This window comes from Pan troglodytes, chromosome 14 (genome assembly GCF_028858775.2).
Source record: "Pan troglodytes isolate AG18354 chromosome 14, NHGRI_mPanTro3-v2.0_pri, whole genome shotgun sequence".
In the NCBI taxonomy this organism is placed as follows: Eukaryota; Metazoa; Chordata; class Mammalia; order Primates; family Hominidae; genus Pan; species Pan troglodytes.
This window is the reverse complement of record NC_072412.2, coordinates 119,308,229-119,332,945: the sequence shown is the minus strand read 5'-3', so window position 1 is coordinate 119,332,945 and position 24,717 is coordinate 119,308,229. Positions and strand designations below refer to the sequence as shown.

Sequence of the window (24,717 nt, the reverse complement as noted above, 5' to 3'; positions counted from 1 at the left end):
CACCGAGCCACGTGCAGCAGCACCAGGCAGGCAACAATAGCCCTGGATGCCTTCCTTCATCCCAGCTCAGCCCTGCAGAGCCAGAGGCTGAGGCTGGCCACAGGAAGCAGGGCCACTCTGCAGGCAGGTGGGCATGAGACACATGCACCGCCACCATCAGACACTGCAGCCCCGCGGGAGCGGAGGCACCGAAGCTCGTCGCATGTGGAGCTGTGACCATTATGGGGCCACGCACACTGAGCCCCTGAGAGGAGGCTGGTGCTGCCTGGGTGGGGAGCAAACAGGCGGGGGCAGGCAGTGTCAGAGCTCCAGAACTGGGTGGGGCCCGCCGGGGTGTCTCCGTGGGATCATTGACTCAGCATTCTTGATGTATTTTCTCCATGGGACACAAAGATTTAGAAGTTTTTAAAAATAAAGTGACAAGAGGCCGGGCACCGTGTCTCACGCCTGTAATCCCAGCACTTTGGGAGGCCGAGGCCGGCAAATCACCAGCTCAGGAGATCGAGACCATACTGGCTAACACGGTGAAACCCCGTCTCTACTGAAAAATACAAAAAATTAGCCAGGCATGGCAGCCGGCGTCTGTAGTCCCAGCTACTTGGGAGGCTATGGCAGGAGAATGGCGTGAACCCAGGAGGCGGAGCTTGCAGTGAGCCGAGATTGCACCACTGCACTCTAGCCTGGACGACAGAGCAAGACTCCGTCTCAAAAAAAATAAATAAAAAATAAAGTGACAATAGGGCTTTCAAATGCCTTGTATGAATGCATGGGGTGAGCGTGAGTTTCATCGAGGGGTGAAAACACCACTCAACTGACCCAAGAGATGGCAGAAGCCAAAAACGAAGCTGCTTTTGTGGTTTTATCCCAACAGGTTGCCTGTGCAGTGGAACCACTGCTGATCTTACAGATAAATATAATCTGCAACAGGCTTGCCAGAGTTAACCAAAAGAAAACTGCGGAACATCCCATTAAATCTGAATTTCAGAAAAATGATGAATCATTTTTTAGGTCAAGTATGTCCCAAACACTGCATGGGATAGACTTACACTAAAAAATGATTCCTTATTTATCTGAAATTCAAATTCATCGGGATGTCCTGTATCGTGTCTGGCAACCCAGCCCTAAAACAGGCAGAGGGTCTTGCTGGTGGGCCTGGGGGGACCACAGGGCTCCTCTTTGGCACCGGGAGCCAGGCTTCCCTCCACCGCTGCGACCACTCACAGCCCCTCCAAGCCCCCTGATCCCAGTAAAGCCAGGATGAGATTGCTTACCTGTCCAGGGCCATAGGAATGCAAGGCAGGTTAAAATGGGTTTAAAAAATCAGAAATGGAGTCTTTCATGTTCCAGAGTGTATGAAGTGAGATTGATAGCCATTACCTAATCGATGTGTAACATTCTAGAAAACAAAACAGGAGGCCAAGGCGGGCGGATCATCTGACGTCAGGAGTTCGAGACCAGCCTGGCCAACATGGTGAAACCCCATCTCTTACTAAAAATACAAAAACCCAGCACTTTGGGAGGCTGAGGCGGGTGGATCACGAGGTCAGGAGATCAAGACCATCCTGGCTAACATGGTGAAACCCCATCTCTACTAAAAGTACAAAAAATTAGCCAGGCGTGGTGGCAGGCACCTGTAGTCCCAGCTACTCAGGAGGCTGAGGCAGGAGAATTGCTTGAACCTGGGAGGCAGAGGTTACAGTGAGCCGATATTGTGCCACTGCACTCCAGCCTGGGTGACAGAGAGAGATCCGTCTCAAAAAGAAAAGAAAGAGAAAGGGAGGGAGGGAGGGAAAGAAGGAAGGAAGGAAGGAAGGAAGGAAGGAAGGAAGGAAGGAAGAGTGGGCACGGAAATCTGTCCCGCAGGCCGCTTCCCACGGGCCTCCTCCTGGGCCTGCCTGTGCCTGCTCAGGTGCACCTGGATGGGCAGTTTTATGTCAAAAAGCACTGGACGCCCCACAGCTCCTCCTGAACATCCCAGGTCTCAGAAGTGTCAGACGCTCAGAGCCAGGACAGGAGGAGGCCGGGAGGTTTATTTTGCAGTCCAGATTTCCTTCCCAAGAACAGTCTGCAGGTGCATGAGGGACCTTGACAGGACACATGAAAGTCTCCACAAAACCAGACGATGTGGAGTTCTGTTGAGATCTGTGGGAAGACGTGCTCCTCACCCAGGGTGTGGCCGACGTGGGATCTGTGGGAACATGTGCTTCTCACCCAGGGTGTGGCCGACGTGGGATCTGTGGGAACATGTGCTCCTCACCCAGGGTGTGGCTGACGTGGGATCTGTGGGAACATGTGCTCCTCACCCAGGGTGTGGCCGACGTGGGATCTGTGGGAACATGTGCTCCTCACCCAGGGTGTGGCTGACGTGGGATCTGTGGGAACATGTGCTCCTCACCCAGGGTGTGGCCGACGTGGGATCTATGGGAACATGTGCTTCTCACCCAGGGTGTGGCCGACGTGGGATCTATGGGAACATGTGCTCCTCACCCAGGGTGTGGCTGACGTGGGATCTGTGGGAACATGTGCTCCTCACCCAGGGTGTGGCCGACGTGGGATCTATGGGAACATGTGCTTCTCACCCAGGGTGTGGCCGACGTGGGATCTATGGGAACATGTGCTCCTCACCCAGGGTGTGGCTGACGTGGGATCTGTGGGAACATGTGCTCCTCACCCAGGGTGTGGCTGATGTGGGATCTGTGGGAACATGTGCTCCTCACCCAGGGTGTGGCTGACGTGGGATCTATGGGAACATGTGCTCCTCACCCAGGGTGTGGCCGACGTGGGATCTATGGGAACATGTGCTCCTCACCCAGGGTGTGGCCGACGTGGGATCTGTGGGAACATGTGCTCCTCACCCAGGGTGTGGCCGACGTGGGATCTGTGGGAACATGTGCTCCTCACCCAGGGCGTGGCCTATCTTCCCTCCAAAAGCTCTAAAACCACATAGGAGGGAGTTGGGTCCCCATTTTGGCTGCAGTCAGCAAATCTCCAAAATTGTGGATTGCCAGGGTCCTCTTCTCCCCAACAGGAAGAGGACAACCTGGCAGCCTGAGGACTGTGAGGGCATAGGCCCTGTCCACTGCAGCACTGACTCTCAGGCAGCTGTCTCTGCCACTTCTGGGAGAGAGGCCGAGACCCACCAGTCCAGGCTAAGGAGGATCCATCTCTTCTACTCCCTGCAGGACGTGACACCCCCAAGTGGGACCTTCCCAAGCCACCCTGTCTCCATCAGTCACATCATCAGCCACTTGCCGCAGCCCCTCTCACCAAATTAGAGTAGACAGGGCTTCTTTCTACCACCAGCTCTGCCCCAAGGCTCACGGGGACGTCCTACCATCTTCTCTCCCCGTGACCACATGTGGCAGGGTCAGGCTTCTTCTCCCACTGGTACAACAGTGGCCGGGGCTCAAAGGAAGTTCTTTCCTAAAAGGAGCTCAGAGGCCCTCTCTGGAAAGGAGTCCTCAGGCCGCCCATCACCACTGCTTCCCTGCGCCTTGGATGCACTCCCTCTGAGCCGGCTGCTCAAGAGGGAGTGTGTCCTGGAGGCAGTTGCAACAGAACTCACTTCTTGCAGTTAAAACACACAAAGCATTTGGGGAACCTTCGGTGTTCAAAGTGCAGTTGGAAATGCCAGGTGCATTGTGGGTGGGGCCGAGCTGTACGAGAAGGTGGGCCGTGAGTGTTTTCCCGGGCTACGGCTTTAGGACTCCAGCGCTGCTGCTACTGGGAACACAGAGAGGGGTTGCAGCAAGGAGCTCTGTCCCTATGCACAAGGCCCGTGGCCTGAAGTGTCCCCTGGGAGATGAGACGGACCAGCCCCAGTGGGGAGGAGGGGTCAGAGAGCAAACGGTCCTGGCTTTGCCCGCCAAGAGCAGCTGAGGTGATTCCGGGACTCAGGGTCAAGACAGAAAACATTTTCAGCCCCCCGGCTCAGGGGTGGGAACTTTGCACCAGCTGCCGTCAGCTGGACACCCTGAGATAAGGAGACCCCAAGATGCACTGAGACCCCCAGACTCCACACCCGCTCCCCTCCTCCCAAAAGCCCAACAGAGCCTGCACCTGGCAGATGTGGACCACGGCACCTCGGAGTGCAGGGGACCGTGGTGCCCCAGTGTGCAGAGGACCACGGCGCTGCAGGGTGCAGGGGACCACGTGGCGTGCAGGCCACCAGCACAGGGCCCGGGCACCCTGGAAGGCAGGAGCCTGCACAGAGGGACCTGGAGGGCGCCGAGGTCCAGCCCTCCCCAGTGGGGCCAGGGGCTGCGACCAGGGTTCACTAACCCCTGACCTGGCCACCGTGCACCTCCCGCTGAGGAGCGTGGCTCTGGGAATCTGGGAAGCCAACGGCTAAGGTCTTGGGAGGCCCAAGCCGAGTCTCTGCCCCTGACGACACGGTTGGTCAATCGCCAATGCAGGAGGCTCCCTAAGAGTTTGTAGATTTTTGGCTTACTCCCTCTGGAGAGCATCTTATGTCTTCTCAGTGAGATGGAGCAAAAGACGTGAAATATGCAGTCGGGGGCTCACGGCACCAGCGTGTGCGTCTGGCGGCTCAGGCCGACGCGGGCTTTCTCCTCCTTGGGCCGCGAGGAGATGGCGTGATGGGGACCTGGGTGGAGGGAACCACGTGTCCCCTTGCTAGCAGACCCCAGGCTGGCACCACGGAGGCAGGCGGCCCCCACCGAGCCCTGTGGGTCCTTTTCCTCCAGGTGGACTCCGGGGCGTCACCTAGGAAACCAGACACATCCCTGACTTGGACGAGGAGCTGGAGCCCCCGGAGATGCCCTTCATGTCGTCCGGCATCTGACCGTCCGAGCGCCACACGTTCAGCTCGCCGAAGATGCCCGTCTCGATCATCTCCTCCTGCCAGGGGATGGGGCAGTTGCCAGTGGCAAATTCCTGAAAGAATTCTGTGTCTGTTTTGTCAAAGGCCACACCTTTGACGGTGGAAAAGGCACCCACGTCCTGAATATCCTTCGCGTAGACAGTTTTGGAGTCTGGGATGAAAGGGGGCATCAGCATCCCTGTGGGAGACAGAAAACACAGACGCCAGGCTCCTCGTGGTGGGAAGGAAGCGCCGTTTAGCCAAAAAGCCCCCTCCCCCATGGCTCCCAGACGCACAAAGGCCTGGGGCCGCTCTTCCTTAGGGAAGTGTCGTGGAGGCTGACAGAGAAAGCCCAGTGTTCCCAGAAGGCGCCTGGGTTCCCCTGAGACCACACAGCTGGGGCTTGGGTGGGGCCGGAAGAAACCTGAGATCCCAGGGCTCATTTTGGAGCCTTCTTGTGAAAGGGCCTGGCGCTCACATCTGCCTTCTTGGGAGCCTCCCCTAGGGTCTCGTCATGAAGCGGTCTCCTCCCCGAACACGCCTTCCCCTGGGGCCCCATCCCCACCAGGGCCTCCCCTGCGCACTCTGCAGACCCCAGACCCCAGGCACTCAAGCACACGCTCCAGTGAACTTGGCAGCTTCCTTCCAACCAGCGTCCCTCCCTGACGCACCGGCCCCCGATGGCCAGGCACAGCCGGTCACAGACATCACTCTCCTCTCGGTGCACCGACCCTGACCCGGCTGGCCCATGCTGGCCCCCAGACGGCCTCTGTGACGGCCTCAGGACCACCTCCCAGTGCCAGTAGACACTGCACAGCCGCCGTGTGGTTCCTCCTCAGCCTCACTTTGACCTCAACACTTCTGGGCTCAAACCCTTCTGTGGGCTGGGCGCGGTGGCTCACGCCTGTAATCCCAGCACTTTGGGAGGCTGAGGCGGGCGGATCACAAGGTCAGGAGATCGAGACCATCCTGGCTAACATGGTGAAACCCCGTCTCTACTAAAAATACAAAAAATTAGCCGGGCGCAGTGGCGGGCGCCTGTAGTCCCAGCTACTCGGGAGGCTGAGGCAGGAGAATGGCGTGAACCTGGGAGGCGGAGCTTGCAGTGAGCCGAGATTGCGCCACTGCAATCCGGCCTGGGCTAAAGAGCGGGACTCCGTCTCAAAAAAAAAAAAAAAAAAAACCCTTCTGTGGCTCAGACTTCCTTACAGGGCGGGCAGGGTCCCCTCCTCATCCTGTGACCCCTTGGAGCCCCCTTGGGTTCCCTGACCACAGCCATCCTTGCCTCGCTGGGCCTGCCCAGGGCACCTGTCCGGCAGTCACTGCTGTGACCCTAACATACGAAAGCGACTTCTCGTTTGGGGGATCTCCTGCTCCCTGGTCACCTGTGGCCCTGTCCTAAGTTAGTCACACTGCACGTGGCCTGACCCTTCCACCTGACCACAGGGTCCTAGAGGGTATGGCTGTGTCTCAGATGTACAAGTGCATGAACACACGCGCGCACACACACACGCACACACACGTATGCACACACATACACACATGTGCACACACATACACACACGTATGCACACACGTATGCGTGCACATACACACATGCGCACACACACATGCACGCACATAGTATCTTCCACATCCACTTGACAAGCAAGTGCTGGTGGGTGGATGACTTTCTCCCCAGCAGACAGCCTGAGCCACCGGCCTCCATTTGATCTTGGGCTCCCTCCAGCACCAGGGGACGTGCTGGAAGATTTGGGTCTCGAGGCCCCAGTGCAGCCAGTGTGTTTCCTGCCTCCCATTGCACCCAGAGCCCTCTGGCCCGATGCCGGCTCCATCGGCTTGTCCTGGGGCTGGGAGGATGAGTGGAGGACTGGGGGCCTTGCTGGGGGCAGAGGGAGAGCCTTGGGGGTCTGAGGCACTCCTCCCTGCCGACTCTCACAGGCTGGACCGGGCGGACACCCAAGGGCCACACAGCACAGACCCCCACCCTCTCCGGGGCTGAGGCGTCCAACAGTACCGGCCTCCAGCTGCCTCCAGTTAAGGTCCTTGAAGAGGGGGTGGGCACGGAGCTTGTCGCAGGTCTCATCTCTGAACCCCAGGCGCTTCTCCGGGTCCTTCTCCAGCAGCGCCTCGCAGAAGTCCTTGCTGGCCTGGCTGAACTTATCAGGGTACTTCACGGGCTCTGAGATGATCCGGTGCTTCAGCTCCTTGTTCTCCACCTGTGGGGACACGCGTAGCCTTAGCCCTGCCAGACCCGCCTCTCTTGGGCGGTCAGACCAGACCACAGCTCCTCCCACAAGAGCCACCGCTCACCCACGCGGGTGGGGGACCCATGAGGCCTTGCGCCCCTCCCCAGCACAGCAGCGTTTGAGGCTCCAGTCTCAGGAATGGAATCCTAAAGGCGAAGCTCCCAGGAGCCACAGGTGGGTGCCGTGCATTTTGGGGACTCTGGCTGACCCACCCCCAGCACAGCCGCACCCACCAAGGAAAGAGAGATAGGAAACTGAAGGCCAGCGCGGGCCCAGCTGAGGAGCAGCCTCCGTTTTCACTCCGCCACGGTGGACGGAAGCCTCAGTGGCTCTGTTGTCTTCAGGAGTGCTGCCAAGGTCTCACTTCCCCATCAGAGGCCCCACCGGTGGGTACAGTGTGAAGGGTGCTGCTCAGTCCCCAAGGCCCCCGGATCAGGCCATTGACGCTACTCCCATGGGTTGCCCTGGCAGCCCACGCCTGCGCCACGTCCCACAGACACAGAGTGACCACGGGCATGCTAGTGGTCCTGGGACGACTCTGCTCTGAAACCTGTCCTGGCAGGACAGGTCACATGTCCAGGGAAGTCAGAAGGGAGAGGGGTGGGCATCGCCCAGGTGGCATCGAGGGGGCGATGGGTGGCCAGGGAAGAGCCGCACCTCAAGGCAGCCCGATGCAACTCTGAGACGGTGGCCTTCTGGCTCCGTGAGGCCACTCCCTCGGTCCAACGAGAGGCAGCCCCAGCCCTGAGCTCTGAGTCAGCCTCACAGGGAAAAAGCCAGCTTTGCTCCACTTGTCTTGAATAAGGGACTGGCACCTCCCAATGTTATCCCTATTTGCAGTTCTGGTGGCCTAGGATCCGGGGCAGCCCAGGGGGCACTCAGGGGAGACCCAGCAGCCCCACTAGGTGTCCACACTCCGGGACATTCAGAGCAGCTGCTGGGCCCACCATGGGCTGTGGGTTCTTGGCGTCTGGGAAGAAGGGGAGCTTGCTCTTCTGCAACAGCGATGGATAAGACCGTCTAGGGAGGGGGAGCCGACTCCGTGTGCCCCAGAGCCCCAGCCTTGCCAGTCCCCAGGGGATGAAGCTCCACCCCAAACCACAAAAGGTGGTTTGTCCCGCTGCCCAGGGTCTGGGGCAACAGTGGGATAAGTCGCCCTCCCTCCTCTGGTCTGCACCAGAGGGACCCGCCCCCGCAGGGCCCTCAGAGGCTGAGTGGTGGGGTGCTCTCTGGTGGGAGGGTCTGCTTGCTCTGGGGCACAGGGTGACTGGGAATCCCTCAGCCCCTCCACCTGCAGGCCTCAGGGGCTGGGGGCGTCACCCATTGAGACAGAACAGCACGGCCCAGGAGCAAGACCCCGGCACGTGAATCTGTGCCCTCCCCACCCCAGGGCCCACAGAACAACTCCCAGGTCTGCCCCAGTAATGATCCCATCGCTGCCCCGTCCCCATCGAGAGCAAGGGCGCCAAGGTGGCTGCAGAAGACACCTGCCGGCCGCCTCCTACCTTCTCTCCACGGGCTCGGAAGGGTCCTCTGGCCGCAATCATCTCATACAGGGTGACCCCCAGGGCAAAGTAGTCCACGGAGAAGTCGTACTCCTCTCCCTGCAGGAGCTCGGGGGCCATGAAACCTGCCAGCAAGGGACATTGCGGGTTCAGAGGTGGTCACCTCCACGGTGGGCACGCACTCCGGGAATCGCAGGACTGATGCTCTGGGGATGCATCCCCCCGGGGCCTCAGTACTCTCCACATTTGGGGCCAGAAAATCCTTTGTGGAGGGGCTGCCCTGTGTGTTACTGGGTGCCAAGCAGCACCCCAGACTCTGCCTATGGGGTGACAGCAGCACCCCCAGGCTGTGACAACCAAAAATGACAACCAAAAATGCCCCATGCCCACTCTAGTGCTGGGCACAGGGCGGGACTTGTTGACTGTAGCTGCACTGAGGCAGCCTTCCTGGACTCTTTTACTGGGGAGAATCCAACATCATTCTCTTTTGAATTTTCCTCTCGAGCTGGTCAGATCATGCCAAGGCGGGTCTTCCACATTCTGGGAACCACGTTGGAGAGGAGGCCTGGGGAGCCTCAACCAACGGTCACTCTCCTTTTCCTCAGCTGTCGGCCTGTTCTCCAGTTGTCCGGTGACCCAGGAGTGCTATGGCTGTGTCCTCTCCAGAGAGGCGGTCCGTTCCCAGTCTTCTGCCAAGAAGGTCCTTAACCACAGGACTGTGGCAGGATGGAGGGACGGCTCTGGGCGCAGCCACGGGGACTCAGGATGGAGGGACGGCTCTGGGCGCAGCCGCAGGGACTCAGGATGGAGGGAGGGCTCTGGGTGCAGCCACGGGGACTCAGGATGGAGGGAGGGCTCTGGGCGCAGCCGCGGGGACTCAGGGTGGAGGGAGGGCTCTGGGCGCAGCCGCGGAGGCTGTCACGGGATGGAGGGACGGCTCTGGGTGCAGCCACGGGGACTCAGGATGGAGGGAGGGCTCTGGGCGCAGCCACGGGGACTCAGGATGGAGGGAGGGCTCTGGGCGCAGCCACGGGGACTCAGGATGGAGGCAGGGCTCTGGGCGCAGCCACGGGGACTCAGGATGGAGGGACGGCTCTGGGCGCAGCCACGGGGACTCAGGATGGAGGCAGGGCTCTGGGCGCAGCCACGGGGACTCAGGATGGAGGGAGGGCTCTGGGCGCAGCCACGGGGACTGAGGACAGAGGGACGGCTCTGGGCGCAGCCACGGGGACTCAGGACGGAGGGACGGCTCTGGGCACAGCCACGGGGACTCAGGTTGGAGGGACGGCTCTGGGCGCAGCCACGGGGACTCAGGATGGAGGGACGGCTCTGGGCGCAGCCGCGGAGGCTGTCACGGGATGGGGGGATGGCTCTGGGCTCAGCCCCGGGGACTGTCTCGGGATGGAGGGACGGCTCTGGGTGCAGCCACGGGGACTCAGGATGGAGGGAGGGCTCTGGGCGCAGCCACGGGGACTCAGGATGGAGGGAGGGCTCTGGGCGCAGCCGCGGAGGCTGTCACGGGATGGGGGGATGGCTCTGGGCTCAGCCCCGGGGACTGTCTCGGGATGGAGGGACGGCTCTGGGTGCAGCCACGGGGACTCAGGATGGAGGGAGGGCTCTGGGCGCAGCCGCGGAGGCTGTCACGGGATGGGGGGATGGCTCTGGGCTCAGCCCCGGGGACTGTGTCGGGATGGAGGGACGGCTCTGGGTGCAGCCACGGGGACTCAGGATGGAGGGAGGGCTCTGGGCGCAGCCACGGGGACTCAGGATGGAGGGAGGGCTCTGGGCGCAGCCGCGGAGGCTGTCACGGGATGGGGGGATGGCTCTGGGCTCAGCCCTGGGGACTGTCTCGGGATGGAGGGACGGCTCTGGGTGCAGCCGCGGAGACTGCCTCAGGATGGGATGACGGGTCTGGTCTCAGCTGCAGAGACTGTGTCAGGATGGAGGGGCAGGTCTGGGCTCAGCCGCGGGGACTGGGGGACTGTGTCGGGATGGAGGGACGGGTCTGGGTGCAGCCGCGGGGACTGGGGGACTGTGTCAGGATGGAGGGATGGGTCTGGGCTCAGCCATGGGGACTGTCTCCAGATGGAGGGGCGGGTTTGGGCGCAGCCACGGGGACTGTCTCGGGATGGAGGGATGGGTCTGGGTGCGGCCGCGGGGACTGTCTCCGGATGGAGGGACGGGTCTGGGCGCATCCATGGGGACTGTCTCGGGATGGAAGGACGGGTCTGGGCTCAGCCGCGGCAACTGTCTCGGGATGGAGGGGTGGGTCTGGGCACAGCCGCAGGGATTGTCTCAGATGGAGGGACAGGTCTGGGCGCAGCTGTGGGGACCGTCACAGGACAGAGGGTGGAGGGACAGCTCTGTGTGCAGCTGCTCTCATGCAGTCATTCATCTGCCAAGGTCACCTTTGCGCGGACACCAGGCGCTGGGCACTGACAGTTCTGTGCAGCTTGAGGGCTCTGGCAGCAGCTTAGCGTTCTGCTTCCTTGTGTCAGCTGCCGGCTCCCCTCACCCATCATCAGTCTTCCAGCTGCCATGACGCTGCCGCTCACACCCTCCTTTGAGCACGTGGGTTTGTACTTTTAGCGAGATCCCTTCACTGCCCCTATCCCGGGACTTCAGGAGGGAAAGCAGATCACATGTGTGTCCAGCCATCAGCTCTGTCCATGAGAGTATCTGAGTGGCTGCTTCCCAACACTTTACTAAATTCATAACACACTTTCCACTCCACACTCTGTGTTCTGGCTCTGCCAGCGGATCAGGGAGCGATGGAGCCGGCAGCCTCGCTCGCACATCTGTTGGTGTCTTGCTAACGTCAAGGCAGATCTCTAGGCTCAGCACTTTCACACTCACAAACACCCCTGCTCTAGGTTCGTGCCTGGAAGCCACACCAGGCTCACATATGTCTAGTTTGCTGAAGCTGAGTTCTCTGCCTCATCCCACAGTCTCAGCTCGAGTCCTCAGCACCCTAAAAGGCGCCTCCCCTCACCGCGGCCTGACTCTCAGGCAGCCAAGCACCTCTCGAGCCCTTCCCAACTGCTCCTCACAGAGAAGACGGAATCCAGTGTGGGCTGCAGCCTCCGGGCACCCCCACGCTGCTCAGGCTGGCATGGGGTCCTCTCCTCTCCTCCCACCTCTGGCTAAGGCTTGCCCACGTGCCTGGCCTTGTCCACCTTTTGTGGTTCCCTGCAGACCCCACCAGCCGGGCTGTGCCCTCCCCGGCCCTTCCGCCCTCTCCAGGGCATCTCTCCTTCTTCATAGGGATGAGGTTCGAGGCCACAGCCACACACTGAGGCTTCCCTCTCCTTGTGAGCAAGCTTCCCCTCCAGGGTGGAAACCGCAGATCCCACCTGCCTCGGCTCAGGCACTTCCGTGGTCCAGCCCTGTGCCTGTTCCACGGAGCCGGGGCGTCTCTGAGTGATGGCCACAGACCCTCCGGGCCCCGCTGCAATGCTGCCATGGCGATGAGCACAGCACTTGCTCCAGCCTGCCCTGAGTGCCAGGCACAGCAGTCCACTATACGCCATGAGCTGGCCATGGGTACTCATCACCATGGGTACTCCTCATCGCCATGGGTACTCCTCATCTCCATGGGTCCTCATCGCCATGGGTACTCCTCATCGCCATGGGTACTCCTCATCGCCATGGGTCCTCATCGCCATGGGTACTCCTCATCGCCATGGGTACTCCTCATCGCCATGGGTACTCATCACCATGGGTACTCCTCATCACCATGGGTACTCCTCATCGCCATGGGTACTCCTCATCGCCATGGGTCCTCATCGCCATGGGTACTCCTCATCGCCATGGGTCCTCATTGCCATGGGTACTCCTCATCGCCATGGGTACTCCTCATCGCCATGGGTACTCCTCATCGCCATGGGTACTCATCACCATGGGTACTCCTCATCACCATGGGTACTCCTCATTGCCATGGGTCCTCATGATGGGGATGTGCAGCAACTTGTCCAAGGCCATAGCCCACACCCCACAGTCCGCAGCCCACAGTCCACAGGCTGCTGTCCACAGCCCACGGTCCACAGGCCACAGTCCACAGCCTACAGGCCACAGATCACAGACCACAGGCCACACCTCAAAGCCCACAGCCCACACCCTACAGCCCACAGTCCACAACCCACAACCCAGTCCACAGACCGTGGGCTGCCTCCCTGAGTGCTCTGCCCTCTTGTCTCCAGTGGCGGCAGCCATGAGCTCTGGGCCCTCCCTCCAGATGGCTGCATGTTCACCAAGCAGGGTCCTTGGCAGACGTCTGCTCTGGTGAGTCAGACTCCAGGAAAAGTTCAGACACCTGCCTGGCCCCCGAGCCAGCTCTGTGTGGCACGTGGGGCCTGTGTGAGTTATGTCAACTCCCCAGCTGCTACCCAAGTGAGGCCAGCCCAGCACACAGTGGCGGACAGGCCCATTGGGAGACCCATGACGGATGTCCTGGGACCAGGCAGAGAGGCCGCAGGCTGGGGCATGGGGGCTGCTGGGGCTGGTCAGTTTTGACACTTCTGAGTCAAGGTCCTTCCTGGTCCTTTACCGTGCCTGAGGGCCAGGCTGATGTGGCCACAGAATCCTTTTTCCCCAAAAGAGTTGCAGGAACCCTGCTTCACAGAACCACAGGCCCTGAATATGACCTACTGGTCCAGGATTACACTGACGTCAGAATTCTGCCCAGACTCCGGGGAGGAACTGCTCACACGATCACAGCCTCTAGACCCACCCAGAGCCTTCTCAGCTCCCAGGCCGGGCACGAGCAAGGCCCACCAGACCGCAGGCTCCTGTCAGTTCCTGGGCCAAGGAGCCCCCCAGCCCTCCTGGCCTGACCCCCATGATGCAGCCCGGACGGCGCACCTGTTTGTGCCCCAGGCCTCCTGAGGGACCTGCAGCCACGCAGCGGCCAGTAAATATTGACAGAAAGCGTGAGGGAGACAGCTCTATCTTCTCTGTTCACAAATTCTCCCGCCCCTGAACTCAAACTGAGGACCGCGCATGACTGGCCCCGCCCTGTGCACGCCCCTGGATCCCGCCACTGACCTCAAACTAGGACCGCGCATGACCGGCCCCGCCCTGTGCACGCCCCTGGGCCCCGCCCCTGAACTCAAACTGAGGACCGCGCATGACCGACCCCGCCCTGTGCACGCCCCTGGGCCCCGCCCCTGAACTCAAACTAGGACCGCGCATGACCGGCCCCGCCCCTGAACTCAAATTGAGGACCGCGCATGACCGGCCCCGCCCTGTGCACGCCCCTGGGCCCCGCCCCTGAACTCAAACTGAGGACCGCGCATGACCGACCCCGCCCTGTGCACGCCCCTGGATCCCGCCCCTGACCTCAAACTAGGACCGCGCATGACCGGCCCCGCCCTGTGCACGCCCCTGGGCCGGCACTGCACTGCCAAGGGGGAGTCCCCCGACAGGCTCCTTATGGCTGTGGTGTCTCTTGCTGCGTGGGGGGCTGCGTGGGAGGGCGCGAGGGTGCCAGGAAGAAGGATGCGGACCCTGCGGCTTTGCTGAACTGACACCGGCCTCCCAGCCTGCACCCTGACGTCAGCATCTCCAGGTCACTGTGCAGGGGTCACAGCCTGAGCCCAGCCCTGCTGTGAGCATCTGGGGCTCCGAGGAACGGGCGCCGGCGAAGGCTTGGGGCCCCCTGGCGGCCAGTCGGGCCCTCACACTCGGCCTGGAAGCTGGGCCCTTTCCATCCGTGAGGTTAACTCTTCAAGTCCTGGCCTCGGAGTCCACCTGGATCTCCCCGAAATGCGTGAGGGGGCTTCCACCCACGCGCTCACACCCAGGCTTGGCAAGGGTCCCAAAGACTCGAGGGCCGCAGCGCCAACCGTTTCTACAGACCCAGAAAGAGGCTTGGATCATCTCACGAAAAGCAGGTGCCACCCGAGGCTTCCTTGAGCCATGGGATCCCCCAGGATGAGCTGCCTTCCAGAAAGTTTTGAGACCTTCGACCACTGGCCCTGAGCACTCAGTGGCTACGGAATCCCACATCCAGATGGCAACCCAGCCATGAGGGGTGTGGGCACAGAACTGCCCTTCGTCAGAACTTTGGGGAAACAGTCCTTAGCCCCCACCCCGAGATGCACCTTCCCCTAAGTCCAGCTGGAGCGAGGATGTCCCCCCCGTGGCCACGGCACAAATACGCCCAGTGCCTAAACGCCAGCATGGGAGGACCCAAAACACCACGCACACAAACCCCATCAGGCGACAGCACTGCCTCCCCACAGCCAAAACAACCACGGGGAAGCGACATTCTCTGGAAATCCCAGCAGAAGTGAGCCCGACACGCGGACCCTCAAGACTGCGGAGGAGAGAGGAAGAACTCAAATTCACGGTGTGGCTGCTGTACACAGGCGCCGGGCACGTGGCGTGTGAGGTCTCTCAGCAAGCCTGTGCACCGAGTGCTAGCAGGAGGCTCGGAGGTTAAGTAAAGCACACAGGCCACAAGCCAGCAGGTGCTGGGCCCGGAACACGGACCCCGCTCTCCTTGACTGTGGGGGTCTCCTCTCCTCCACAGGTGCTGCAAGCCTCCCTGCCTGGGGGGAGGTGAGAGGAGATGAGTGACACGGGATGGGGGAGGCAGTAGGATGCACCGTGCATGTGCACTCACATACAGGCACACGGACACACGTGTGCACAGAGACCCGGGCATGCATACACAGGAACACAGGCACACATGCACACAGACACAGGCACACGGATACACATGTGTGCACAAAGATGCAGGCATGCACATACAGGTACACGGGCACGTGTGTGCACAGACACGGGCATGCACACACAGGCACACAGACACGTGTGCACAGAGACACAGGCATGGGCACACAGGCACACATGCAGGCACACAGACACACGAGTGTGCACAGAGACGCAGGCATGCACACAGGCACACTGTAAAAGGAAAATATCTTGAGACCCAAAATCACTAAAGGGAAGAGTCAAGCTGGGAACTGCTTATGGCAAACCTGCCTCCCATTGTATTCAAAGTCCTCTCAGTGAGCCCTCTGCTCACTGAGATAAATGCTTATCTGATTGCCTCCTCTGGAGAGACTCATCAGAAACTCAAAAGAATGTAACCATTTGTTTCTCATCTTCCTGTGACCTGGAAGCCCCCTCCCGCCTTTCCAGACCGAACCAGTGTTCATCTTACATATGCTGATTGATGTCTCATGGCTCCCTAAAATGTGTAAAACCAAACTGTGCGGCGACCACCTGTCATCAGGACCTCCTGAGGCTGCCACGGACTCGCGTCCTCAACCTCAGCAAAATAAACTTTCTAAATTAACTGGTACCTGCCTCAGATATCAGGGTTCACAACACTCACATACACACAAATGCACAACCACACAGACACCCTCAGACACAGGCACACACAGACGCCCATGTGCACACAGACACACCTATATACACAAACTCACATGTATGTGCGAGTGCACACAGGCACACACATGTACACAAGAACGTAACGCATGCACGGAGCCTCCCCAGCTGCGCTCAGACCCTTACCTGGGGTCCCTGCGTAGCCCTTGGTCTTGCTCTGTCCGTCCAGCAGCTCCACGGCCAGCCCAAGGTCAGAGATCCGGACATTGCCTGAGAGGCAGACATAGCGGAGTCACCCCTGGCTGCACAGGACAGGCGCCGGGAGCCCAGAGCCACCTTCACACAAACACGTACACACACACCACACACCACACCACACACACCACACAGATCACACCACACACATCACACACCACAGACACCACACCACACACCACGAACACCGCACACCACACATCACACCACACACCATGGACACCACACACACACAGATCACACCACACACACACACTACACACCACACACACCACACAGATCAAACCACACACAAACCAGACACTACACAGATCACGCCACACACCCACACCATACCACACACAGACACACCACCACACCATACATACCATACCACACGTAGACCACACACAGACCATACCATACATACCACACCACACACACACATATCACAGACACACACACACACTACACACAGACATACCAGGCAGCCATGAGGCCCCAGCACCCAGAAGCCTCCCCTCTCTAGCCAGACTCACATAGACACACACACTCCACCACACCATAAACATATACACACACCCCCCACACACACACCCCATGACCACACCACAAACATACACACATACCAAACAGCCATAAGGACCACCCAGTGCCCAGGATCCTCCCCTCCCCAGCCAAACTCACAGACACACCACACACAACCCACATGGTCTCAGACACACCACACTCACTGCACACTCACATACCACACACACACCACACCACAAACACACACACCACATTCCACATACCACACACACAGCACATGTCAACAACCAAAGACTACATACACACCTCACACACACACACCACACAATTTACCACACATACCATGTACCACACCATACAGATAGCACACACATACGCCACACACAATACCACACATACCACACACACCCCACCACACACACACCACATTCCACATACCACACACAATACCACACCATACAGATACCACACCATACAGGTACCACACACCACACATACACATACCAAGTGACCACGAGGCCCCAGCACCCCAGACTTACACACACCGCACACACCAGACACACCACACTGCACACACATACACACCATATGCCACACACACACCACACACAACACACACACCCCACAAACCACATACGCGCACACAGCACACACCACGCACACTGACAGTGGCTCCCTGGCTGACGGTGGAGGGCGCAGGGTGTAGGGAAGAGGGCCAGCCATGCCACAGCTGAGCGTGTTGCCCACCGAGATCCTCCCACCTCGGCTCTCGCCCCATCCCCCGCGCACTCTCTCAGGGCCCTGGCACGTGTCTCGCACTTGCCTGACCTGCCGCTGTCGGGAGCCTAAACCCTCGTGTTTATTTCTGAGAAGAATCCCTGTGTGAAGCCTCATTCAGGCAGAAGGAAGGTGGGGACTGGGCGTAACAGACTCGCGGTTCCCAGCTGATTCTGCACCGCAGACCCCTGCACTCACTGCTGTGACTCCTGGTGCCCGATGACACCTCCACCGTCCACGCAGCCGTCAGCCCTCATGAACCCCCACCGTCCACGCAGCCGTCAGCCCTCATGAACCTCCACCGTCCACGCAGCCGTCAGCCCTCATGAACCTCCACCGTCCACGCAGCCGTCAGCCCTCGTGAGGTTGTGCAGAGACCCCCAAGGAAGCTGCACCCCACCCTCCTCGTAGCCCTCATCCCTCCCAGCCGAGGGCACTTCCTACCATCATTGTCCAGCAGCACGTTCTCGGGCTTGAGGTCGCGGTAGACAATCCGCCTCTGGTGCAGGTGCTCCAGGCCGCAGATGATCTGCGCCGTGTAGAACAGGGCGCGCGGCTCCGGGAAGCCAGGGTTCTCCTCGTTCACATTGTAGATGTGGTACCTGGGGGAAGACACGCAGGAACCAGGCACCCCGGGTTTAATGGGGAGTAAAATCATGGAAAGACAGAGCTGGGGCCTCAGAACCATGTCTCTCGGCCAGCGTTCTGGTCGTTTTGAGGCCTGGCCCCGCTACGTCCCTGCAGAGGACACCCGAAGGCCATGGTGGCTGGCGGCGTTAGCAGCTCAGGGACCCTGAACCCCAACTGCTAACAGGGAGCAAGTGCTGTCCACGTGCGTCTCCTGTCCGCCTGCTTTCCAGCGCTGGCCGCAGGTGCTGGGAAACAGCCCAGACCGTCTCAGGAAGGGGCCAGGCCGAGGCCGAGGTGGGATGGAGCTCCGCAGGCCCCGAGTTCATCAGACTCATGAAAGATTTGCAGTAAGGTGTTTCTTCTCAGCCTCTTTCCTCCCCCATATAACATCATCTCTTATGTTTTCCACAGACAGGTTTTGCAGAGAAGCAAAACCTAACAAATAAAAGAAATGATTTAAACAAGAAATAATTTAAATGAGGTGGCACCAGGAGTATCGTCACAGGAAACAGGAGAGGAGGCCCTGCAGCCAGGCAGACCACAAGGCGGCCGGAGCCACCAGGCCCTCCCTGGGCACCCCTGTGACCGCGCTTCCTAGCACCCCTCCCCTCCGCCTGGACACCCCTGTGTCTGCGCTTCCCAGCGCCCCCTCCGCGTGGTGACTTAGTCTGGACTCACATTTCTCATCTGAAAAATTGGGTCAGCAGCCTCACCTGGAGGAATTTCCTTGGAAATTAAAAGCAGGTGAGAATGGGGCATGGTGCTGCCAACCACAGCCATGGACCCTGCCCACTGCTAACCTTACGGGCATCAGACACTGCAGGTGTTTCACACGTATTGTCTTAGTCTCCCGACAATCTCTGGACTCAGGTATTATCTCTCCCCATTTTACAGACCAGGAAACAGAAGCACGCAGTAGCTAAGCGGCCCAGCTACCAAGCGAGCCTGTGATCTGATCTCCAGCACGGGCCTGGGGCCTGTCTCAGCGGCAGATCCGGGGCAGGACTTTGTGGAGGCAGTGCCACCTCCTCTCTGCCGGGGGACAGCAAGATCACGGCCCCCAGCTGGACTGATCTTGTCTCCAGCTCTAGGGTCAGCCCTAGGAGTGGGCGCTGGTGAAGTTCGTCTTCATTTACCCTCCTGGTGCAAGGCCCTCAGCCCTGCAGAGGCCCCCCCGACTGCATCACACGTCCCCCACAGCACCACGTGCCTCCCACACCCACACCAAGGCCACACACGGGACGAGCCCTGATTGTCAGGTTGGGCGCCTCCCAGGCTCCTGCTCCGATGTGGGTCCAGGGTGCACTGTTTCAGGAACCGACAGCGAGAAGGGGATTGTGATGGGTGCAAGGCTTCCCTCGAGGGCAGGCCTGGGGCCACCATGGCTCTGCCTGTGGAAAGGAGCCCGAGTCGGGCCCTGGAAACCCTGACCCAGTGGGACAGCAGGGCCCCCTCGTGCCCTCTGGCCCAGCCCTTACCTGATGTCACCTCCGTTCATGATGGTCATCACCAGACAGAGGTCGGCTTTGGTTTCAAACGCATAGGCCAGAGACACGATGAACCTGCTGTGTACTTTCATCAGAATCTTCTTCTCCACCATAGCACCCTGAAAAGTGAGACGCTGAGTACGCGCTGGCTTTGAATAGGAAAGGGACTAGGTGCATCGCAGAGACCGTGTGCACCCGGCTACGCCCACTGCACACAGCCACGGAGCAGTCGCAAACATGCTTTAAATGCGCCTTTCACAAAGCAATTGCAAATGACTTCAAAACATGCCTGCACCCCCGTTTCAGAAAACCAGACATGTGAATTCCTTCACATACAGGGGACTTCTGGTCTTCTGGGCCAGCCTCTGGCAAGGGGAGGCTCAAGCCCCAAGGCTGAGCAACATGGGTGAGGACCCTGCCAGCCCCGCCTGCCCAGCAATCCTGCAGCCACAGCCCTCCCTCCTGTCCAGGCCCCCGTGGGCTGGGCTCCCAGACCAGCACCTCCCAAACCACCTCACCACTCTGCTTCATTTTGTCTTTATTTTGAAACCTCACAATGCTCCATTGAACGAGTTTGTAAGTGTCTGGATAAGGACAGCACATCCCTCTTTGAAGAGGGAATTCCTGATGTCGGAGGCCCCTTTCTGCACTTACATGGGGAGGTGTTCAGTTGATCTCAGTATGGAGTTCAGTTTGGTGATGGAAGTCAGGAAAAGAGGCTGATAGTTGAGTTAAATTTACAGTTAGATGTGAATGGCACGGTGGGGGAATTAGATGTCAAGGAAGCTAATTTTTAAAAATTACTGCTACAACCACACAGCATAGTTACTCGCCCCGAGTTCCACGGCGAGAACACGCAGATGTTCCAGGGCCTCCGCCCAGCGCCGTGAGCACCTGGTATTTCACCTTCACTGAGGGTTGAGGTTCCGCAGAGCCAGGGTGCACAGTGGCTGCTGCTTAACCCTAAGAGCTTCCTGTGCACTCAACACAGCTGCGTGGTGGGAGAGGGGCCAGGAGCCACGTGGAGTCAAAGTGCAGGGGGCTGGCTCAGGAGATCACGTCCACACCCGGCGCAGCCGCTGCCTCTCACCCTTAAGACCTGTAAGCAGCTTCTGCTGATCCTGCCCCAGATGCACAGTCTGACGCCAGTGGGCAGAGCGGATGAAACTTAGAGCGGCCTGCGTGCCCGTCGCTCACTCCCACCCCCGAGGACAGCGCACTCAGGGGAACAGTTCCTGCCCCCGGCGTCACGCCAGGCTCCGCCTCACAGAAACTGTCATCAGAGCGAGGCTGCCTCTGTCCTGCCTCAGTTCCTCCTGCATTCGCTGCGATCAGAGGAGCCAGGGCCCTGGAAAGTCTTCCACAGTCATGGCAAAGAATCCGGAGACCCTGCCCCTCTTCAGCCTCCCCTGAGAGGTCCTCTTTCCCCCACACTTGAGGCTAGTCTGTGGTTGGTGAAAAACCGACGAGTGAACGTGGCACGTCCCCACCCAAAAATGTGGAGGTCACTTTCCGAGGAGGGACTTCTGCACACGGACTGGAACTGCTCGTAACCGCACGGCCGCGGGGCGCCCACGTGGCGAGGCTGGCATGCATGCTCCCTTAGGCACCAACTGTTAAGGGCCCCGGAGCCGACAGTGACCTGGGGGCCCTCTGCACCCTGCCGCCCCATCCCTGCACGCTGCCACCCCATCCCTGCTGGCCGGGTCGCGCTGCTCACCTGGTAGCCCTTCCTCTTCTTCAGCCGCTTCTTGTTCAGCTTCTTGCAGGCATACAGCTTGCCGGTCGCCTTCATCTGGCAGGCCGACACCTCCCCAAAGCCCCCTTTCCCCAGGACCCTGAAGTCCAGGAACCAGTCCTCCCCCATGGGCTGGGCTTCCAGCCACTTCCACTGCAGGAACCTCAGGAAGTACAGGCTGCCCAGGTACTCCTGGAAGGGGGCTTGGCCCAGGTGTGCCAGGGTGGCCTGCAGCAGGGGCTGGAAGAGCCCGTCCTGGATCTCCACAGGCCCCTCCTTAAACTTCGCCACCGTCCCCTCATCCAGGAAGCTGCAGAAGAGTTTGGCCTGGGGGTCCAGGTACTGGGCCAGGATGGTCTGGGCCTTCTGTGGCTGGAGGTCATTGTCTGCCGTGTCATAGTCCTCGATGTCTTTCCAGAGCTCCAGGGCCGGCAGGTGCTTCCCTGCCGATTGCAGGAACTGCTGAAAGAGCTTCTTGCCGATGGGCTGCTCCAAGCACACACTCTCAAACTCCAGGCTGAGGCTGTCGCGGAGGGACTCACACTTGGACAGCGGGGGCAGCTTGAGCTTGGCCAGGTACTTCTTGTCCCGGGAGGGTTGGGAGCTGCTGCCGTCAAAGCTGCCTCGGGCGGCAATGAAGGCAGAGTTGGCCACCACGGTCTCCAAAGACCCGAAATCCATCCCGGAGCTTCCTGCCCGCTTCAGGCGTGAGGGCCCATCGGCTGAGGCCAAGCCGGCGGCACTCACAGACAGAGCAGGCCTGACCGCTGCCCTTGGCCTGTGGCCCGTCCCTGCCCTTGCTGGACGAGAGAGACGCCCTGGCCCTGTCGAGGGTTCCTGGGGACCACTGGGAAGCCCCTGGGAGCCCGAGGCTGACACAGCACCAGGCTAAATCCCAGTCGGGGTCACGGAGGACGCTTAGGAGTGGCAAGAAGGTGCTAGAAAAAGACAATCCCCTGAGCTGCTTGGAATCCGATTAGATCATTCTGCCCGGCCCCTTCCTCTAAGGGGCCGCCTCACTTTTCCCCTGAGAAGGACAAACAACCACCAGGCTTCTGGGGCCCCTGGCTGGAGAGGCACTCAAAGCTCTGTTCTGAGCTGCTCCATCCAGCCCCTGGCTTCAGCAGCCAGGCTCAAGCCTGCTGTTTCCTTGGGATGTGGGCCTGACGGAGAGGATGGTGCCAGAAGAAACCGTAATTTACAAAGGCTGTTTTTCCCTATTTTTATTTTTAAGAAAATAGCAAATGAGAAGAAAACCACCTGATAATAGGAATTTAGAGAGGAAAAAAAGCCCACAGTGACCAGCTTCGTGGGGGTCTGTAGGTGAGACCACCAGCGCTTACTGAGGGGTCAGTTCCCAGTCATTTGTCTTCTTCTCACCTGGGGTTTGCAGGCAAGGCAGGATTATCAAGAGGCAGTTGCTGGTGACACCAGGACCAGGGAGCAGAAGATCCCCGGAGCTACATCAAACCAAGGCCCCACTCAGAGGGACCCATATGGAATACAGCTGGGGCACACCTGGGACACACCTGGAATCCACCTGAGAAACACCTGGGGTACACCTGGGGCACATCTGGGACACACCTGGGACACACCTGGGGGACACCTGGGACACACCTGGGGACACCTGGGACACACCTGGGGGACACCTGGGACACACGTGGGATAGCTGGGACAGCTGGGGAACACCTGCAACACACCTGGGGCACACCTGAGACCTGGGACAGCTGGGACAGCTGGGGAACACCTGGAACACACCTGGGGCACACCTGAGACACACTTGGGACAGCTGGGACACACCTGGGGTACATCTTGGACACACCTGGGACAGCGGGGGCACACCTGGGGCACACCTGAGACACTTGAAATGCAGCTGGGGGACACTTGGGACCCACCTGAGACACACCGGGGGCACAGCTGGGGCACAGCTGAGACACACCTGAGATACAGCTGGTGCACATGTAGGACACCTGGAAGACCTGAGGCACACCTGGGATATGCCTGGGGCACACCTGAGACACCTGAGACAGCTGGGGCACACCTAGGACACACCTGGGCTGCACCTGGGGCACACCTGGGACACACCTGGGATGCACTGGGGGGCACACCTGAGACACCTGAAATGCAGCTGGGGCACTTGAGACCCACCTGAGACACACCTGGGGCACATCTTGGACACACCTGGGACAGCTTGGGCACACCTGAGACACCTGAAATGCAGTTGGGGAACACTTGGGACCCATCTGAGACACACCTGGGGCACACCTGGGATACAGCTGGTGCACACGTAGGACACACCTGGGACAGCTGGGGCACATCTGAGACAGCTGAGGCACACCTAGGACACACACCTGGGGCACAGCTGGGACACACTGGAGACAGCTGAGGCACACCTAGGACACACACCTGGGGCACACCTAAGACAGCTGAGGCACACCTGGGATACAACTGGGGCACACCTGAGACACACCTGGGACAGCTGGTGCACACTTGGAGCACACATGGAATGCAACTGGGGCACACCTGCAATGCAGCTGTGACACACCTGAGACAGCTGGGGCACACCTGGGACAGCTGGGGCACACCTCGGACACACGTGCAACACACCTGGGACACACCTGGGGATGGTCACACCAATAGGATTGTCAGCTTCATGAGGGCATGGCCCTGCCTGTCTTATTCCAGCACACAGTAGGTACTCAATAAAGGTTTGGAGAAGAATGAGGAGGAATTCAGCAGGGGATTGGTTCCAGCTCACACAGGGAGGAAGCAAAGGGTCACAGAAAGGAAGAATGCCGGAGCATAGAGAGGTGGAGACTGTCAGCCCACCCCATTCCACGCGGGAGAAGAGGCAACTGTGGGAGGGCACTGGGGGCTGCACCTGGCAGGGTCCTGTGTAGCAACCAAGGAGGCTGAAGCGAGGGTCTGCAGACTGAGCCGACATCCCCACGGTCTCCTGAGGGCTTTGGCAGGTGGATCACGAGTAAATATTTGAGGTGAGTGATATCCCATCGTTCGCCAGGAGCCCTGCACGGGCCCAGCCCTGCCCTTCACAGCAGTGACCTTGGGCGGATCACGTTAACTCCTTCCTGCCTGCTCACCCAATGGGGCAACTGTGGTGCTTTGTGAAGTGTAGCCGTCTCTGCTGACATCTCGCTGCCTGTCCTGGTTCATGCCTCAAACAGCTACACACATGAATCCCCCGGAGACCTTGCTGGAATAAAGAGTCTGCTTCAGTGGCCAGGTGGGCCAAGACTGTGCACCTGTAACAAGCTCGCAGGTGGTGCTGATGCTGCGGAGGCGCGGGGTCTGAGGAGGGCAGCTTCCTGTTGGACTGGGGGCCGTTCCACCTGCAGTCATGTTGGGAAGCGTTCGCTTAAATGAAGTTCAATATGTTAAGCAAAGTTAA

General features: G+C 59.8%; 1 protein-coding gene across 1 annotated transcript; it reads right to left on the bottom strand.

Moving 5' to 3' along the window:
- Nucleotides 1–1,851: 1,851 nt before the first annotated feature.
- Nucleotides 1,852–22,321, bottom strand: GRK1 (G protein-coupled receptor kinase 1). The gene is made up of 7 exons (XM_016925623.4): nucleotides 21,291–22,321; nucleotides 19,562–19,689; nucleotides 17,898–18,055; nucleotides 16,098–16,181; nucleotides 8,577–8,701; nucleotides 6,840–7,041; nucleotides 1,852–5,021 (listed from the first exon to the last, which is right to left on the bottom strand). Exons 1-7 carry the CDS (start codon nucleotides 21,987–21,989, stop codon nucleotides 4,726–4,728), a joined length of 1,692 nt encoding a protein of 563 aa, XP_016781112.3. The 5' UTR covers nucleotides 21,990–22,321; the 3' UTR covers nucleotides 1,852–4,725.
- Nucleotides 22,322–24,717: the final 2,396 nt, after the last annotated feature.

Coding starts and splice junctions, on each gene's coding strand:
- GRK1 (XM_016925623.4), bottom strand. CDS start 21,989: ATGGATTTCGGGTCTTTGGAGACCGTGGTGGCCAACTCTGCCTTCATT. Junction 18,056..19,561: donor ATGAACGGAGGTGACATCAG/GTAAGGGCTGGG, acceptor GTCTTCCCCCAG/GTACCACATCTACAATGTGA. Junction 7,042..8,576: donor TCCGAGCCCGTGGAGAGAAG/GTAGGAGGCGGC, acceptor GTGTCCCCACAG/GTGGAGAACAAGGAGCTGAA.